At 27.3% G+C, this 20,531-nt stretch overlaps 2 protein-coding genes across 4 annotated transcripts in view; one reads left to right on the forward strand and one right to left on the reverse strand.

Annotated features, from left to right (window-relative positions):
• The window catches only part of Nos (Nitric oxide synthase), a 101,444-nt gene that overhangs the window by 45,150 nt on the left and 35,763 nt on the right, over window positions 1-20,531 (reverse strand). For all 3 annotated transcript variants that reach the window (XM_088182273.1, XM_088182272.1, XM_088182271.1), the window contains one exon: window positions 1,518-1,654. In XM_088182273.1, the coding sequence (XP_088038399.1) occupies window positions 1,518-1,654 (137 nt within the window). The remainder of the gene's footprint in view (window positions 1-1,517; window positions 1,655-20,531) is intronic.
• LOC148236710 (cilia- and flagella-associated protein 299-like) lies at window positions 8,520-20,129 on the forward strand. The gene is made up of 4 exons (XM_088182786.1): window positions 8,520-8,530; window positions 9,112-9,283; window positions 19,435-19,632; window positions 19,962-20,129. Exons 1-4 carry the CDS (start codon window positions 8,520-8,522, stop codon window positions 20,127-20,129), a joined length of 549 nt encoding a protein of 182 aa, XP_088038912.1.

Consider the following 20,531-nt stretch of genomic DNA (forward strand, 5'->3'; position numbering starts at 1 on the left):
TATGGTTAAAGAATAATGTACTTAAATTAAATGAGAATAAAACTAAATGTATGTTTATTAATTATAAAAATGTGTTAGATAATAGTACCAAAATAGTAATAAATAACTCTAGTATAGAAATAGTGGATAATATAAAATATTTAGGAGTAATTGTTGATACAAAATTAAATTTTAAAGAACATTGTAATTACATATTAAAAAAAATTAGTAGAAAAATAGGTTTATTATCTAGATTAAGAAATATATTAAGTATAAATACAAAAAAAATAATTTACAATAGTATAATATTGCCCCATTTTAATTATTGTGCAACACTGTTAAATATGTTAAATAAATTAGATAAACAAATGTTGCAAAAATTACAAAATAGGGCAATGAGAGTAATTTTAAATAAAAATAGATTAACTAATTGTAAAAGTATGATTGATAGATTAGAATGGTTGAATGTTCAAGAAATATTGAGTATGAATGTTTTAGTATTTATATATAAGTTAGAAAATAATATGTTACCAAAATATTTTAATAAGTATTTAATAAGAAATAAAGATGTACATAAATATAATACTAGAAATAGAGAAAATTTAAAGATAATTAAGTATAAGAAAACGAGTACGGCTAGGGGAATTATGTACGGAGGTTTTGATTTATATAATAGTCTTCCAAGAGAAATCCGAAACAGCAAAAATATAACGGGTTTCATAAATGGAATAAAAAAACACCTTCGTACATATAGAAATAAATTATAATATTAAGACTTTATTATTGTATATTTTAATTTTTTCTTTCTGTTATGTATTTTTTATATATTTTTATATATGTTTACTAAATTTGTTAGATGTAAAGATTAGCTATTAAGCTAAATAAATTATTAAAATAAATAATAAAATAAATCAGATGGGAATCAGAAGAGGACGCGATCGTGATTTTCGAAAGCGTTCTGAAACTCAAAACTGAAATTCCTCAATATTTGTATTTATGTCATGAATAAATAACGCAGATGGTAAATTCTTGAGAAACCCCCTAGAAGGTGAAATAATCTTTCGCCAATCGGCCGCCAAAGATCGCTCAAATAACTCGGCAATTACCGAGTTGAATCATCCGAGCAGCTGAGGTGCTAATTTTTTTGTAGTGTTTTTTGAATGCAAATAATACATTGCAATTTTTATCATAATTTATATAGCATTTTTATTTGATCTAAAACATATATTATTATTCCCTTAATAATAAATACATTTACATGTCTCACAAAGTGATTCTCGGTATTTATTTAGACCATATCTGCTGAGATATAGTCTGAATAAATACCAGAAACGAGTATATCGCGTAATCATCTGTTGCTTTCGTTCCAAGCATGAAATACTGGATCCTTATTAACGACTATGTACACTCATTGTTCCGTAGTTGTAAGAAACAAACAATGGATTCTTGCGAGAAATTCATTAGCGTGTAGTGAAAACTCTCTCAGATGTTAGATAATATGTTATTTAAGATTTTTGAATGAACAATTTTATTATTACCTCTTAATCGAAGCGAAATATTGATCGAGGAACTCTTTGGCCTGTTTCAGGACTTCGATAGGCTCTCTTGCTTCCTCTCCTCTTCCTGGAACTCCCATCACACTCCCGAGACATGCCACATCGGTACACAATGGACTCTGAAACAGAAATAATGTATTAATCTCGTTATCTGGTTGGTTATGGATGCACAATATAGCGAACTATAATTACAGATAAGCGAGATTGTTGCGAGGTTTATGAGGTAATTATAATAGAACCGATTTAACGAAATAATTATTTATTAATTAATAAACACTGCTATAACATTTACTTCAGATATAATCTTATATTTTATATCTAATTAACGTTTATGTTAAAAGTATGGCAATCAAAATTATGCTCTAGAGGTTAATATAAAAGTAAATTGTATACATGAGTTTTGGTGTAATTTAATTTTTCTACAAAATATAAATATTTTATTGCCTTTTAATGCAATTGAAAATAATTGCTCATAAATTAAAAATCAAAAGTGCATTAATTTTTTAATAAACAAATATTCTATAAAATAATTTATATATACATTTTTATGGGTTATCTTGATTTTTGATTGCCTCATACATTTGAGCAAAATATTTAGAGGGTAAGGAGCTATATTAAGAAATGTTTATTTTATAGAATTGCATTTTATAATAATAATTTATAAATAATATATTATTTATTGTACATAAAATCTGGATTTTTTTTATCAAAGACTTTATAAAAGAACATATGATCTATCAAAATCTATCAACATATTCACCTGCATTTTTTTAATTTATAACAAAAATAAAAAGTTTATAATACAAATAGATATTGAGATGTTTACAGTTAAATATACTTTCATCTCATAATATATGTATTTTTTTTAATTTTAGTTGAAGGCATTTTTACGATTTATTTTATTTTAAAGACTATTTTGTTAGATACAGCAATATTTTTGCTTATTAAAAAAAGTATTATTTCGTTAAAATAATATTAAATCTATTTAATAAAAACGCTTGAATCTATGTATATATAAATAAAAAAATGATTTAATATTTAAAATAATTTATTTAGCAATATATAGAAAATATTTTTTTTAATTAAACACAATAAAGAAGCTCACGCGATGGTTAATTTCCACCATTATAGGCAGCAATAGCAATTTTCTCGCCGAAATTAACACTGAAATTTATATCTCAATTCAACAGTAATTAATTCACGAAGACCCTAAAAAGAGAGAAAATCTCGTTTTTGTAATCAGAGCATCTGTTGCAAATTGTATTAAACATTTACATTATTATGGCAAATGGACGAATAACATTGTTATTGAGAACATTTGCATATCTGAACGTTAGTTACAATATGGCTACAATAATATCAAACCAGTATTCATGTAAATATTTTAGGAGATGGATTTGTGATGCACTATTATATCAATGATTATATATGATAAATGGGATTTTTATATTAAAGATACAATACAATGATTTTCAGTTTATTATTAAAAAATCATACGCATGATCAACTATTGATACACAGAAGAGTTGTTATTTTACAAGCATGTTATATCATATCTGAATCAGTAAGTAAAGCGTGATTCAAAGGAGAACTTTAATAACCCTTTAGGGTACATCAGGGAGACGCTCTCTCCCCCGTACTATTTAATAGCTCTAGAGAGAATACTGTGAAAGATGGGACGTTTCATATATGTAAATGTTACGGAACAAATAGAGGATGTGTATATAATCGAAAATGTGTATCAAGTTAATTTATCACATTATTTATCTAATATGAATGATAGTGTTAATAAAACAATTGCATTTAGTGGCCTATATGAAAAGAAACTCATCAGAAAAATGTCAGATATGATGCGAATACCTATTATTAATGTTTCCCCCGGCGTGTTACATGATATAGCATAACAATAATAAATATTATTAATACGAAATTTTCGACGTGATACGATCGTATGTGAGTATTTTTATAAGCAGCTTCAGGAAACGCACCTAAACTAATATTATCGTTCTGATTTTCGACTACGTGATCTGTTTGATAAAGATTGCTCGATTTAAAAATAAACATTTTTGGACGAAACAAATCAATATTATTATTGTCTGGTTAGGGATAACTTCTCGAGTGAACCGTCTCTAAGGCTGCCACGCCAAATTTGGAATGGTAGTTCATGTGTAAATGCGGAGATACTGCGCAAAAGGGGTTGCAACAGTTACTCTTAAATTCTCTTAGGTGTGTAACGTTATTTTATTTTTATGCCAGGTACACATGGAATAGGTAGAGAATACACAATTGAGTACCGAAATAGAATAACCCGTTAGGTGTTGACTGATTTTTAATATTTAATTACAATTTTTGTGTTACACCCCTGTAAGTCAAAATACGTGTGTATATGAAATCACTACTATTTATATTTTAGACAATTATATTTAAAATTAAAGTATTAAAATAATTTAAATGTCTAAATAAAGAAAGTTATCAGATAGTTAAAATACTTTATTAAAGCACCTTTTATCCTTTCACTGTGTAATTTTACAGATGAGTGAAATATTTAATGATCAAAGCTATATAAGAAAAATTAGATCGATAAATAAAAAAATGTGAATATCATATTTTTAAAAATCAATTTAAGAACAATCTCATATGCACACCAATATAATTATTTATAAAATTTATTTATACACAAAATATTTATTCTTTTTAATGGTTAACATATAGCATTTCCAGTTTCATACAAACTACAATAAATACATGATAAATCATGTTTGACTGACATCCTTTGCTACATTACGTATAGAATACAATGAATTCTATCTTAATGCTAAAATAAAAATACGGATAAGATCTGTACCTCTTATAAGAAACATACACAAAAATTTTTCTCTGATACAAAAAATATTACATCACTAGATGTAATATTTTAATCATATTCGAAGACACTATGAACTAACGTATCGTACATAACGTTAATTGCCAAAGTGACACGCGCTCCGCATAACGAAACCGAGCATCTTTGAGGTCTCATCACAAACTTTGTCAACATGCATACTAAATTTTCATCTTTTAATTTAAAGTTATGTACAGAAATAATAATAAATCTTAAAACAATACATTGATCAGTCAAAGGAATTGGTTTTTATCAAATAAACGCCTTTTTAGAAACATGTCTGTTATTAGCAAGTATCGGTAAAATGATAGTTAAGAACTATATGACGCGCTAATTTGGCAAAAGCGGATCAATGAAACTATTTTCTTATTACTGCTTACTGACTGTAACATCTGTACAGAGTATAGGCTTATCAACGCAAGAATGCGCTCGTCACAAAGGCCAGTAAAATATTTTTTAGTGAGATTATGAAGTGTATTAAGAAGGAGTATCTAAAATAAAAATTTGTTGTTACATATATATTTACATAATAAGATGGCATGTACACTTGATGTACAGCATAGGAACACAAATGATTTATTTTTATTCGTTAATGCCACGCAGTGTTAAATTCCCTAATTTTATTCGACTTTGCAGCGAGAAAATATGCCACTTCCGTCAATAATATATTTATCAAAAATGTTATTATTATTATTTATACTTGAAATTATTGTTCTACGTTATTTTTTTCTTCTCGCTAACGATTTTGAATTTATAAAGCAATTTACAATTTGAGTGAAAATTTAATTCAATTATTTAGTAGGTGCACAATTAATAAATTTAATATCAAAATTGATAAATGGCAAATAATTAGATTATTTTAGCTTAGAAAACAATTACTCTTATTATATATTTAATTAATAATGCTATGCTAAAATTTCTTATTAATATAAGGTAGGTTATTTATTCATATTAATATAACTTGTAACTATGTAAGTGAAAACAATATGGATTAAGTTGCTTTATTTACTTCAATCTATTTGTGTATGCAAAGATCCAGGTATAAATATAAAATGTATTATCCTATAATAAGATAAAAAAAATGTTTTTCTGATTTATCTCAAAAAGCTAATAAAATGTCTTACTATTTGATTATGTGATTCAAGAATAATATACACGTACAGGTATATAATTATTTTCAAAAGAAAACTTTCGTACTTGCCAAAATTATACCCTAGAACGCAATGGAACTAAGCCATTGCGCAAGTAATTCAGTTTCAAGTGAATCGAGCCAACGCAGTCAACAGGAAAAAAAATGGGATTTTCCCGGCGACGAAAAATGGGGAAAAATAGGGTGTGAGTGTGTGCGTATCGTTTCTTAATGCGATTGTTTATTCGTTGTTTATTTTTCGCGTTATGGTACTCGGCTAAGCCCGCATATGTATATGGTGAAAATTATTTATGATCATTTTTATATAACAGAAAAAAGCATTAAAAGAACCTCTAAATAATATATAACACATTTTTAACAAATTAAAACAATGGCAAAATAAATTTTCTACTTGTACTATGATGTATGTAATGTGAAAAATAACTATCGTATGTACTGAAAATGCCCTTTTCTTTGAGATTTGTTTCTGATTGTGGCAACGATTTTATGCCATTTATTCATTTAAACATATTTTTTTATAAAACAGTTCGTATTGTTTTAATATTTTTTTATTTATATAATCTAGATGATTTGTCATCTCTGAAATGACATTCTATTTTGAGTCGTAAAAATATTTTATTATATTACAGACAAATTCGTGATTCATGAAATATCAAAAAACAAAATTCATTTTTTTTTTTAAAAAAGCTTTTGAATTTATTTGTGTATTTTTATTAAAATTCAGAATTCAGAATTAAAACAAAACGTAGCAGATTTGTGCTCTTAAAATATTTTAATTTAAAAAAAGGGAAGTTAAATGATCTGTAAAACTTTATGCATCAATGGATTTATTAATTTTTATTCATAGATTTTATATCTATGTTTATGTGTTTTGAACTATTAATTATGCTAATTAATTTAAATACAAAAAAAATGTTGAAAAATATGCGTGAACAATTACTTCTTCGTATTTTAAAGTGTAAAAATTTAAATATAGACTTAGATTCAAGAAGATAAATTACCAACGGGTAAAAAGTAATGGATACATATATTACGTTACTTTTAATAAAGAAAACTTTCGTATGCATAGAAATAAAGTGTTAATGAAAAAACAAAAATGTTACTCTCATACCATATGTCAAGTTGCAAAATATTTTTGTTCGTACGAATATGTATGAATATATGTATGTTAATTTATCTAGTAAAATAACAATCAAAATACATAAAAAAATCAGATTTACAAGCTTCTTGAGAAGCTGGATGGATCGTGTAAGAGAAGCGTATTCGAGCGCTAACGTTATGGCTGCGTCGTGCAATTATAAGGGTCGCAATTTTTACAATCCCCAGCTAAAAATCACCGAGCATCGAAAAATTACCGATACCGCTATATACCTAAATTTTATTTTTCGTAGAAAAAATATATTTGTTTAATTATTTTATTTAATACATTAAATAATACGGAGAACACAAAAATGGCTTCAAAACAAGCAATAAATTATTGTATATTGAAATGAACACTGGGTCTGAGGTTAAGCAAATTTTAAATGTGCTTCATTAAATATACGACAAATACGAATACGACATGTACTTTCCTTTAACGCCTCTCCAATAAAACGGATTACATTACTCCGTTGGGATTACAGGCAATGGAGCCATATTCGAGGACGCAGCGAACTAACGTAATGTAAATTTTATTCTTATCGCAAAATTTAGCCACGTGCATACTTAATATTCATCTTATGACACTTAAGCAAATGTATCTCTGGTTAAAAAACTACCGCATATATAAGGGAATTTTTGAAAATAAAACAATGTGACACTTGATAATATTGAAAGGTAGCTTACAGCGATTTTACGTACTTTTGTATAAACAGCGATTCTGTAACACTGGCAGGTCATCAATATAAAAAAAATAGTCTCAATTGCTATGCTGGAAGAGCAAAGGATATAAATTGGATTTCTGCGGCACTATAAAATAAGCGAAATGCTCGTCAGAGTCGATTACCATAGCACGTTTGTTTATTGTTAAGTATTGCAATAACGGATTTAAAAACTATTTTGGATATACCGAACTAACCATGCGGTTTCGTTTCCTAAAAAGCATCGGTTGAACACACCGTGAATTTCGGCATTGAGAGCGGTAAGGATTTATGATTGTTATTTTTTTTCTTTTACAATTACAATACTTATTTTAAGCGTATTATTTTTCTAAAAATATACGTATTATATTTATATTTTTAATGAATTAAACTGTAACATTAAAGTAAGTAATTTATTTCTCATATGGAATTACGTAAATAATAAAAAAAATCAGCGTGCTCCGAGTGGCTTGTTAAATTGATCAGGACCGACTCGAGGCAAACGTCAGTTTTCGCTGCCTGTACGCCCGCCGTAAAGCGGCGTTCGCGAACGCACAAGGCGGAAATACAACGTTAAAAGGGAATTTTTTCAATATATTTTGTTCAATACTAGTACTTTTTATTACAAAGATAAAATATTATTAAGCACTGAACTTTTTAAAACAACTTTAAAAAATGCTCTAGAATCTAGAAGAATCTAGGGCGCAAGACTTCTTTAACATTGGAACCAATTAAGTTCTAGATTCACGAAATTCATTTAGAGCTTTTGTTAAAAAAATAATAAAAATCCTAATAATTTTAAAAGCCCATTCTAAAATTAAATGCTTCAAAATGCATATTTTCTGGAGTCTGTATCTAAACTTTTCAAATACATTACATAGTGTAATTTAAACATTCTTGTTATTTTAAACGCATATTATTTAAACTTTCAGTTGTTTTTTCTTTTAAAAAAGTGTTTAATAAAAATGGAATTAAAACCTCTTGAAGAACTAGAACCTATATATTATAAAAATTTATTAAAATTCTACAACTACGAGCAATATTTGGACTCTTTAGTAACACAAGAAGATAAAATGTATTTGAAAAATCGCAAAATAGCACATGACGTTGTACAAATGGAATACAGGTAAATACATAAACATCCAACAAAACCTCTCTTATAAATTAATAATGACACTTATACTATGTATGGTACTAAAAAACAACATTGAACCTCTTTAGTTAAATAAATGATTTGACATAATTTTTAGCTCATCTTCCTTTCCCTTATTTTATACCTAAACCTTAACGTCAAATTACCATAGCTATATACTGTAGTTGATTAAATATTATATATAGATATATGTATTTAATATTCAGCACTCTATTATGAATACTTTGCTACGGTATTAATTAAACGTAAAACGATATAACGTACAACATTGTGTTATGTCACCGTATGGGGCACTTTCACGTTTTATTGGCCGGTTAGAATTTAACGCGTTTCTCATATAACCATTATCGGTGGTTAAGTTACGAGTTGGGATGTGGCTTGGGTGCTTTAAAATGGGCAATAATCCTTCCGTGTTGCTCTCGTTTTACGATACAGAAGCATTCAGTACTTTTTTAAAGGTGTACTCAAATCGTGAAAGTTTGCATGTTATGCATACGGTAATCATTCTGTCTCATGTTGAATATATGTTATCTTCATCTAATATATGTTTTTAGGAATTCTGGCTTGACTTTAACCGAAGATGAATTTAATCGAAGACGTGACGTCGTACTAAAACTGCGCAAACCACCAGGCAGTGTTCTAGCAAGCCTGGGAATGAAACCTAAACAACCTTTGGTGCGGGAATTAGCCTCGAGGGAATACGAAAATCGCACTGGGGCGTTGCAGGTATTACACATAATACAAGTATGTTCTGAGAACGCAAGTAAACAATCGCAGGAACATGTATAATGTTAACTAAATGCATCTGAAATCCTGTCCAAGTTATGCACTGCGGTGTAAAACGTTTTATTGTATTAGCTCATTTAAAGGAATTACTAATAAATAATTTTACATTAATTATTTATGCCCTCTCTTAATTAACTAGATAAAAATATGACTCAACTTTAACTAATTTTTTTATTAAAAGACATTGACAAAAATATGATTATGTATATTTCATTGTAGTAATATATAAACTTTTTATCAATTGAAACGTTGATAGAAAAATTGTTTACATATACTTAAATACATTAAAGCAAAAAGTGATGTTATATTAAAAAAATAACTATGATATACATGAAACGCTTTTGATAAAATTATTCTAGTCCGAATGACAATATAAATACAATTATTTGTGTTAAGAGTTGAGTTGACGATATAAAGGGTTAATATGCAATCTGAATGTTTCAAAATAGCGGGAGAGCGGACGGTTATTTTGACAGTTAGAGAAATATTATCTGAGAAAGCACTACATAGAGAGACAGATTTAGTGACAAGAAAATGTTTTGATGGGTGCAAACATTATTAGTGAATGAAATAAGGGTTTATTTGCGTCGTTCAGTAAATGTATTATTTTAATTTAATTGAAAATGAAAAAAATATATCAAGATTTAATAAATAATCCATCACTATAAAATATTTTAAATTAAATTATTCAATTAATCACACCTAAAAGATTTGAGTTCTAGTATCAATCAAACCTTAGTATTTTTCGATTTATATAGTGTGTAAGAGATCAGAATTATATAATTAAAATTTTAATCGAACATTACAGATTTATTTTTATAAACTCTTATAGTCTCACAGATGAAAACTGTACTAAAAATATGAAATTATGGTAGTTTAATGACGTATGTGTGATATAAGTTAAGTAAGACAGCAAGTTAAATATAACTGAAGCAATGTGGCCTCAATATCTCTTAAGTGTGACAGTTAAATTGTATTTTGGTCATGTGGTATTTTGCAATACAAAATAAATATTATTTTATTATATTTTTGCCCATTTTAAATAAATATAAAAACTTTCAAACGTTAGTACTATTATTGTCAAATAAAATTGCCTCTATTTTCTTAACATGCGTATGCTTAAGTCTTTCAGATTTATTATTCATAATCTAATGCATTAATTAAAGATGTTTTTACATCTTTGGTAGTGTATAGTATTCTCAACTGTAAAGTTTTAAGGCGTGTTTTACTTATTTAATTAGCGTAACTTTGTAAATTTCACTTAAAACTTCCATTCTATAATATTAACACTATTTTCGAGAGTGGCCTTAATATGTATTGTATTATAAGTATGTTGTATATTAATTATTATTTCTTATAAAACATTGTAATATGACTATAGATGAACCTGATATTTCGATAGTTAGGATTTTGGGCAATTTTTTGCCTTAATGAAAACTTTTTTTCCATGAGTTTGTTTCATAGACATAGTCATATGTTGATATATACAAAGAAATATAATATACAATGACATTAAAAACAACTTTATCAACCTGTCTTAATAATCATTACTCAGGAAATATTAAGTCAAAATATTACATCAATATTTTTTATAAAAAAAAAATGTTAAAAATAACATTTTGCAGACTGACTCAATATATTGTAAGTAACCTAACGTTCATAAATATAAGTATATGTCATTACATTTTGATAATTATGTAACAAAATTTATTCATAATAAATAATTTATAACAATAATTAAAAATGTAAATTACGATTTTTTTGCTGCCGGCAACATAGTTTGAGCGTTGATGCATTTTAATTATGTAAAGTCAAAGTCGCATACTCTTTTGTGTAAAGTTTTTCCAGCATTCGTTAAAATTTTCATGGATTAACTATAATTGTATTAACAAAAATACGCTCTGATGAAAGCTTTTCATAAATATTCATGGAACAAATGTATAGAGTGCATAGATACAAAAATTCCCCAATTACTTCAACTCTTTGGAATGAGGAGTCAAACATGAATTTCAATCTTCTCTTGATGATTTCAGAGAAGCAAAAAATATTTACAAATAAGCATATATAGGAAAATTTGTATTACTACTTTTACTAATGATCTGTAAAACTCTTTTATTTTATTTTTAACCCAATGCTTTAATAACTTGATGTAAGCATAATGGTGTTGTTTAACATTTGATTATATTTCTGAACTGATAGAACTGGTATTCGAATTTAACAAATTTATCCAAAAAAATGGTTAAAAATATTCTAATTGCGATCATTTGAAATTTAAAATGCAGGTTTATTGTAAATTACAAATTTAATACAAAATCAATATATATATTTATAAATTACTATGTATAATATAAGTCAAGAGTAATTTAATATATATTTTAGATTGCTTCAGTCAGTACGTTCACGAGTGTTTTTCAACATGTGTGTGTACTTTTATAACTATTATAACTAATATATATGTAAGGTTGTAGTAACTTTTTTTATACATGGTTTATTGTCAGTTTGGTATGCTTTGAGTTGATTTTTCACCGGATAGGATGCTAGTTTATAATTAAAGTTCCTGATTGAATGATGCGGTAGAAGTATGCATTTGTAGTTTGTCGGTCGGGTGGCGATTTATACAGCATGTTTCGTGTGGCTGGGAAATGCATAGAATGTTTCAGCAGTGTAGCGGAGCAATGTGAAGTTATGGTTAATTGGAAAATATTATCAAAGTTTAATCACGTGAGATTTTTTTACTCCATTATCTCCATGTATTATATATACATATATAAAAATACACAAAAAAATCTTATTGTAGTATATTTTTCCGGAATAAAATTATTATTTTAATAATTTTGTCTGTGTCCAACTGGGCTCTGATTTGTTCCGTAAGAGAAGGTCCGTGCGAAAATGGAGATTTAAATTCAGCTCGCGAAAAGTATATTCAAAGGAACGATCCGAAGGGGCCGTTTTTATTGCGATTTGCCCTGGCGGCGCATAAATTGCGTGGGCGAAGATTTGCTTTTCAATATTAACGTATACATGCTGCGTATTTATACCGTTTGTCGTTTTTGCAGTAAGCGATAAAGATTGTATTGTGTTGCACAATACGAGAAAGGGCTCAAAAGCATAAGAATTTAACGGCTAGATGCAAAAGATGCAATAACAATTTTAAGCAGCGTATGTCTTTTCGTTAAAAAAAAGTTATTATTTTTTTCTTGAATGAAAATTAAAAATATTAACACGATTCTCTGCTGTATTGAAACAGAATGATATAAAATAGGCATATTCATACCTATATTGTAAAAGGAAGACAAATCCATGTCCGTGATCTATTAAAGATTAATAGTCCTTATTAGAACATATAAAGTCCCTTATACTTTATAAGTGGCTGCAGAAATATGTTCAAATAAATACAATAAAACCCCCAATAACACGGTAAATTGAGGATGTGCTATTTGGGTTCCCGTTACTTAATGTATGTGCGAGCCAAAGGGAGAATATCTCACCACATGCACCTGATTTGTATTGCAAAAAAGTATTTTCTAGTCCCCCAACTACACGCACTTACATAGCACGTCCTCAGTTTACCGTGTTATTGGGGGTCTACTGTACAGGTGATTACTAGTGGCTTTCCATTATTAAATCTCGTTAATATATTTTACATATTTTTTATAAATTTTTATGATTTTTTTAATAACAATTCAGAGGGTCTCAATATTTTTTTTATAAAATAATAAAATATATTTTTTGCTCATAATTTCGAACTCTTTAATTTACTGCTATTATTTTTATTAAACTATTTTACATTAAATCAAATGAAAAAAAAGTAATATATAAATATAATATATGAATACAAATATATATTTTAATCTATACTTGTTACAGAATTTTCGAGCCAATAGATTTTTTTAACTCTTAACCCTTTGAGTAGTCAGTTAATTAATACACATTTGTTAATTTGATATCATACACCTGGTAGAGAGTTAATTTTACGTATTTTTCCATAATTATTGATATTGCTATTTATTAAATATTATTTTAAAATGCATTTAAGATAAATTGTAGAAACAGTGTTCCTTAACGTTTTATTGCTTTGATTAATTTTATTACTTTTTGTATAAGTATGTTTTAATAATTTATTTTAACACTTTTCTACTATTAAATTACGTTAATTTATTTGATCAATATTTTTATGAATTATTCGACTTTTTTTAATTTTTTAATATCAATTCAGAGGGCCTCAATATTTTTTTATAAAAGTCTATATATATAAATATATATTTTATTTTGTTTATATATTTCTTACTCTTTAGTTTATTGGTATTATTGCATATATAAATCATTTACCTTTAATCAAATTAAAAAAATACGTAAATCTAATGCCATTTTTTTAGTTATATATTTAACTATCTGGAGTACCCCAAAACAGTGTAAGATCGACCGCCGTACATGTACGGCGATACCGTTCAAAGGGTTTACGAGTTAAAGCAATTTATCACAATTGACGAAAAGAGTCTTTTACTAATAAAATAATTATAAAAAAATAAGAAGGAAGTATATAATTTATAGCATTACAGGCTTTTTGCTAATTACAATTTGAAAGTAAATCATCTGGTCCATAGCTATTGCAAACAAACAAAAGAACTAGACTTTGTGTTTTAATGATCACAATTGTTTAATTTAAATTAATTAGACTTTTTCGTGATTATTTAATTTTAAAATAAATTTTATTCATAGCAAGGATGCGGCATAATATGCGGCATTTTGATTTTAAGAGCATTTTATTGATTTTATTCGTAAATTATTATACGATACAGTTTTTTATTTATATAAATAATGTCGAGTTCGAAGTTTTTATTACCTGAATTTAATGAATAGCTTAATTACCGATTTGTTTTCTGGTTGGTAAGCCTTCGTGACCATTCATTACCAATGAATGAACCAATCAAAGCTTGTAATCTGTTTGATGTCGTTCTCTGATATTTAAACTGGGCAATCGAATATACAAATGACAAGATTCGCCAGTCAGACAGTCGTGTAAACATACACGTTTAGCTATTTAGATGCAACAGTTAACTGCAGCGGTTACAATTTGTCGAATGGAATAGTTAAGCGAAAATCGCAATTGAAATTCTTGATTAGAAAGCTTTTACGATTTGTACATATGTGTTATATATAAATAATATGATTTGTTATAGCGAAAGTATTTTGATTAAAATTGTATTGTGCGTGTTCATTACAGGTGTACTCGCCCTAATTTAATATAGTATTTTTTTATGTTTATATTGGATGTGAGCGTTTTCTATTTATATGGTATTTATTTTGACTGTCAGGAAAAGTTAACGCTAGGCGCTACTATAATTTACCCAAAGCTTATCCCAAGTCACAACTCACGCACCATCACTGATAGGTACATATGTGTTTTTAACGTCTTATATATATTATGGTATATCGTCGTCGATTTGTTAAGAGCTTCGATGTTGTAAAATATTACAAGAATGACCTACTTTTTTTAATACAAAACCTCTTTTAAAACCGCTAATAAAATAAAAATAAGGATTTAGTGTTTAGCGTCACATCTAAGCATACATATAAAAATCGGTTGCTTATATATTATTTTTTTATCTTAGATGATCCAATAAAATATTCATACTTTTTTATGAGACACCTTGTTTTTTATTACCTCCATTTCGAGCAGGCAACCTTTTTTTAATTGAACCAAATAAATTAAGAAAACCACTGGTAATTTTTAACCCTCGACTCGAATTAAGCCTGATTGGCGATCGCAAAATTTAGCTCTCACCAAATAGGGGAATAAAAATGGAATTAATCGTACTGATCGTATAGCAAAGCGTTTAAATGCTGATGATATTATAAATACAAGCTCACTATTAAAAGGTATAATAAATCAATCAGACGTAATAATACGGATATAACGTAAAGTGAAACACGTTCTAGGTTGTGCAATTAAATTTGCGATATTAAATATTGTACTGTCCGAAAATGCTCTGCTTATTAATTATTTTGTAGTTAAATATGAACAACGTTCATTGCGATAAAATAATAAAATTGCCGTCAGCGTCCAAAGTCATTATGAGAAAAGCTGTTTAAACACGGAAAATTAATTAAAAATATGTATGATGATAAAATAATATATTTGTATATATAAACGTTGTCAATAGTATCATTATTTTGTATTGCTAATCTCAATATATGTCGTATAATTCGATATAAATATGGAATGTTGCAGTGATGGCGCAATCATGTAAATTCATTTGGTAAATACAATGCAAAGCGACGTTTCCATAGTTTATGTACTTTTTATTTAACAGTTTATTTTTATTAATGTATAATATGTGTTATTGGGAAATTTACTTAAAATTATTGTTCTTGCATTTTTATAATAATTGAAAAAAAAGATGTGTCCGGTTAATTATTACATTGGAAAATCAGTGATAGCAAATAAGTATTTCTTATTATTATATTAGTTGAAACAAAAATATGATTTGCTTCACAAAAGATAGCTCAAGTTATGCTTCTGCCAAATAAAACTGTCTTTGTTAAAGGGATGTAGTTGAAAAATATTTTTTTACAGAAATCTATGCGTATAATTTAGAATAATTAATTATAGTTAATATATTATATGATATTCAGAGTTATGCCAAATACAGAAACACATAGTCAATTTTGACCATCCAATAAATAAAATAGCTGTCGATTCTTGAAAATTTATGTAATGTCTGAAAAACACTTTTATACATGATATACCAAGAATTACCCATAAAATAACATATGCAAAATTTTTGAGGAACAGAAGCGTAGAAAATATATAGATTTTTACTTATACTTATTTAGATTTTTTTTAATATGGCTAACTTAACACATATGTTCATATTATAAAAGCTGCACAGACAATTAATGAAAAATTCAAGTTGAAACAAATATCTAACATAGTTATGCATAGAAAGTAATTTATGGAGTGAAGCTGTGTGTTTTCAGTCCATGTCATAAGACGTTGTGGAAAATACAATGAGACGGGGTCATGACAGTTCTGGAAACCCGTAAAATGATTTTATTCGTTGATGTTGTATTTTTATTTGCCATGTGGCAAGAATAATGAAACCGATAGATAAAACGTGGATTAGGGTTAAGAAAGAAGTAAAGAAAAAATATATACTATAAAGTAGAGCTTATTAAGTTAAGGTGGTAAGTCTGATTAACAAGCAATTAAATGCATACTAAATATAAAAGTATTATTATTGTCGAACTTTTTATTGAAAACTTACAAAAAAACACTAGTGTTTTTTAAATTTGTATGTCATGTCAGGGAGATAAAAATAGTTAATATAATATAATTATAATCCTGATCCATCATCACAGATTGAGTTGTCCAAGATCTTGTGGATAAATAATTAATATAAAAATCACGCTAGATATTGCATAGAAAAATCTATTATTTGTATGCTGTGTAATTGGTTTATAATTATTAAAATAGTTACCTGCTGTAACATATTGGGATAACGCCTATCACGTTGTAACGAAATATTTACAATAAATAAAGAGTGCTGTACAAGCTCGGAAAAAATGCTAGTTGAACTAATAATAATTTCAACAGTATAGTATGGATTTATTGTTACAAAATTAGCATTGCTATTTGCTAATTTTTGATATCGTTTACGTTATTTTAATTTCCATTTTTTAATCGAGAAAAGTTTTATAAAAAAGTATTACAAAACAGATAAATTTATTTGTAAACGCTTTGAGTTCTGTAGATGCCTATTAGAGGCAACTTATATTTTTTAAGGTACTTTATTATAAAACGTAATGGTAAGTGGTATTTAATGTTAATCTAATTATATAAACTAACTGTCTAACTAGCGAGTGTGCGTATAACGGACCCTCAACTTTTAGGGTTTAAATATAATTTTTGCTTCGTTCAGATTTAAAAAATATTTTTTTAAATTTAATGGTTCAAATTGGACATTATTATTTATGATTTTCAATGCTAGAAAAAATGGTTCAACTATAAAAAACTACTAAACATTTTCAATTCATTTGAAAGTAGGTTTACAACCTGACTAAATAATTCCAGAAGAAAACATTTTATATTATTTAACGTTAGATTTAAAACTTATTTAATGATAAATCTAAATATTGTATATCATTTATGAATAGGTTTAAAAGTTAGCTAGATAATAAAAAAATAAAAATTGTTCAGTGAATTCTCAATATAGCGAAGCTCACGAAACCAATGAATAAATTTCGGTATACTGAAAATTCGTTATATTGAATGTAAGGAAGATGATATATTTTATTTTTATTTTTAATTACCATATTACTACAACATCAAAATAACCTCTTATAAGGTTGACAGATAGTTTTTTGCCCATTTTTAAGGATTATATATTGGAAAGTTGCATACGTATAATTTTAGAATATTCTATATGGTAATTCATATTTAATATGCGTTTTTTTGCATGCTACTGGATATTGCGTTTTTTGTAGTTATTATAAATATTAAATACATAAATATGCCTTTTGATTATATATTTTTTTAAATTAATAAGCTAAGTCACACTTTTGCTATGTACTTATATATTTTATCAATATTATTTTACCGATAAGCAATCAAAAGTCTCGATTCCCTAGAATTCTTGCTGTTGAGACTTCAGAATCACTACTTGGGACAAACGAGAGTTTGACCTAACTCACACCAAGCAAAGCTACACTGAATATCCTAAAAATACGAGAGTGAAGCCATTTTCAATGGTTCAGCTATGAAATCATAAATCTAAGAGTTAAAGCCGATCATCTGAGATAACTTGAAAACCACGCGACGCAAATATGGCCACGATAGCAACACGTATCTATACTGATTGCAAAAGTTTTATGTGAATATAAAAAAACTTTTGCGAATTTAATCATAATTCATAACATTATAACTTTGTACCTATAATAAAAACCTACGACCGCAAACTTAACACAATGCACTGCATAAAAATATGCTTAGCGTAAAATAAAATTGAAGTACAATTGAAATTTCATTAATAAATATTACACGATATAGAATTTTAAATAACTAACGTTCAGAAAGAATAGTAAAATTTAACACTTGATTTTATTTACCAGATTTTTTTGCTCGTGTTCGTTATCTGCGTAATTTGTTTGTGTTTGACGAGCACGTTCCATGCGATTAAAAATAATGCGTTTGCGCAGGTTGAACGCGTAGTTAATTTTAACTTTACAACCGGTGACCGCAGCGTTAAACGTTAAAGTGAGTCGATATCGAATGCTGACGTTTAGTATACATTTTTGGTTTTATATGTAATGCATTTTCGACATGCGGTCTATGTAAATTTAGATAGTGGGCAGTAAAATAGGACAACATATGCAATCCTCGTAAGTTCAAACTCGCTATTGATGTTTTCAGTTATTTTTATGTTGTATAAATATTCGCGTATTGTTTGCTATTTAAATAGAGCGAAGGCGATGGGAATATAATTGAAATTTTGATGGGATGCGACAACTATATCATTTAGTTGTATATAAATATCAATAGCTATATATGTAAATTAGCAAACTTCATATTTGTCGACCAGTGTGCGGTTGAATATTTATTTATTTAATAATTAGTGCCTAGAATAAAACCGTGTCGATTAAATCAGCACCAGTCAAAGTATTTGAAAGCATACTTCATAAGTATGATTCGAATCATATCAAAGGATATTTGATTGATATATCTCTTTATTGGCAATCAAGTAGAAATATCTTAAGATATCTTTAGTGGCAATAAAGTAGATTAACATTGCTTTTAAAAAGGCTTTCTATAATATAAAGTTTGCCATGCCTTGATTTCTGAAGAAATCAACAGGTTTAGGATTTTCTCTAAAATTATTTTTAAAATATTTTTTAAATTATCGTCGATATGTTCATAAGTTATTAAATATTCTGAAAATTAAAAAAAATGATCAAGAGGTGTAAAAAGGTTTCTTTAAAAAAATATATATTTTGTGTCTTTCTAATAAAAATATTCATTTCAGTGATTGTTCCGAAATTCATTTTTGAATTACCTAATATATAGATTTATAGTTTATTTTTATTTTTATCAGACTATTATATACATTCGTCGAAGGACAAAAAGCGGCTATGACGTAGTGGCCTATATAGACTACGCCGAACGATTGCTATTGGAACACTGGGAGCCATTCTTCGAAGAGAAAATAACGCTGAAACCGAAAATTACAGACCTCGGCTATTACAACTGGGGAACAGGCGTGTCACGGACAAACTCCACACGAAACTTTAAGGTAAAACAATTTAATAAAAAAAACATTAACATACAGCGATGGGTAAAGAGCGTCTAAAAAGACCCTATATTTGCTCCATTCTGGTTGTTGAATAACATTTTTGCGATAATGTTTCATTGTGGGCAAAAGGACGAGAAACATAAAAAACGCGGTATGTCAATAACACGTCAAAAGGGAAAAGGGGTCGAGTGGATCAAAGATAAGGTAATCAATTGAACATTCGTCCAATTAAGCACGCAGTGCGGTCTCGATATTTTAATTCTAAATAATAAAGCAGGCTTCTTTGTTTGCGTTTCGAGAGAATATAATTATTAACCATGTTTGTGCAGATCGTGTTGAGTCTTTGCGGAGGTTGTCTGAAATATCAAAGTTTGAAAGACTCTAATTATGTGTGCGTCGATGCGAAAAGTCGACCGGGAAAGAACACGACGAGAACGAACGTGTTCTCGAAGAACTACGAGCAAATTATTTTGTTCGATCACGTTGTTGGAGAATAATGCGAGTAAAATAAGCTGGATGAATCTAGACGTCTGATATAAAATTTTATATATATATATATAAAAAGCGAATTTTTGAAATGCTCTCGAAAGAAAACAAGACATTCTTTGACACTGTTTTATAATATTAAATATTTTAAATATATAAAAAAATTATATGCCTTATAATTATATTAATTGAATTTATTGTAATTAAGTAAACAATTTCATATTTTTTTAAAATTAATAATAAAAATTGCATTTATCTATTTTTTTACTATTATATTATAATTATTACTTAAAATTGAAAAATGTACTAAATATTTTTTTTTAATAAAATTAAATATAGTAACATGTGCTTTTTTTTATTAGATTTACATATACATATATTATTGAATAATTTATATATATTAATAAATGTGT

The sequence above is a fragment of the Plectrocnemia conspersa genome, unplaced genomic scaffold (genome assembly GCF_051122295.1).
Source record: "Plectrocnemia conspersa isolate PC_06_02 unplaced genomic scaffold, ASM5112229v1 ptg000003l, whole genome shotgun sequence".
In the NCBI taxonomy this organism is placed as follows: Eukaryota; Metazoa; Arthropoda; class Insecta; order Trichoptera; family Polycentropodidae; genus Plectrocnemia; species Plectrocnemia conspersa.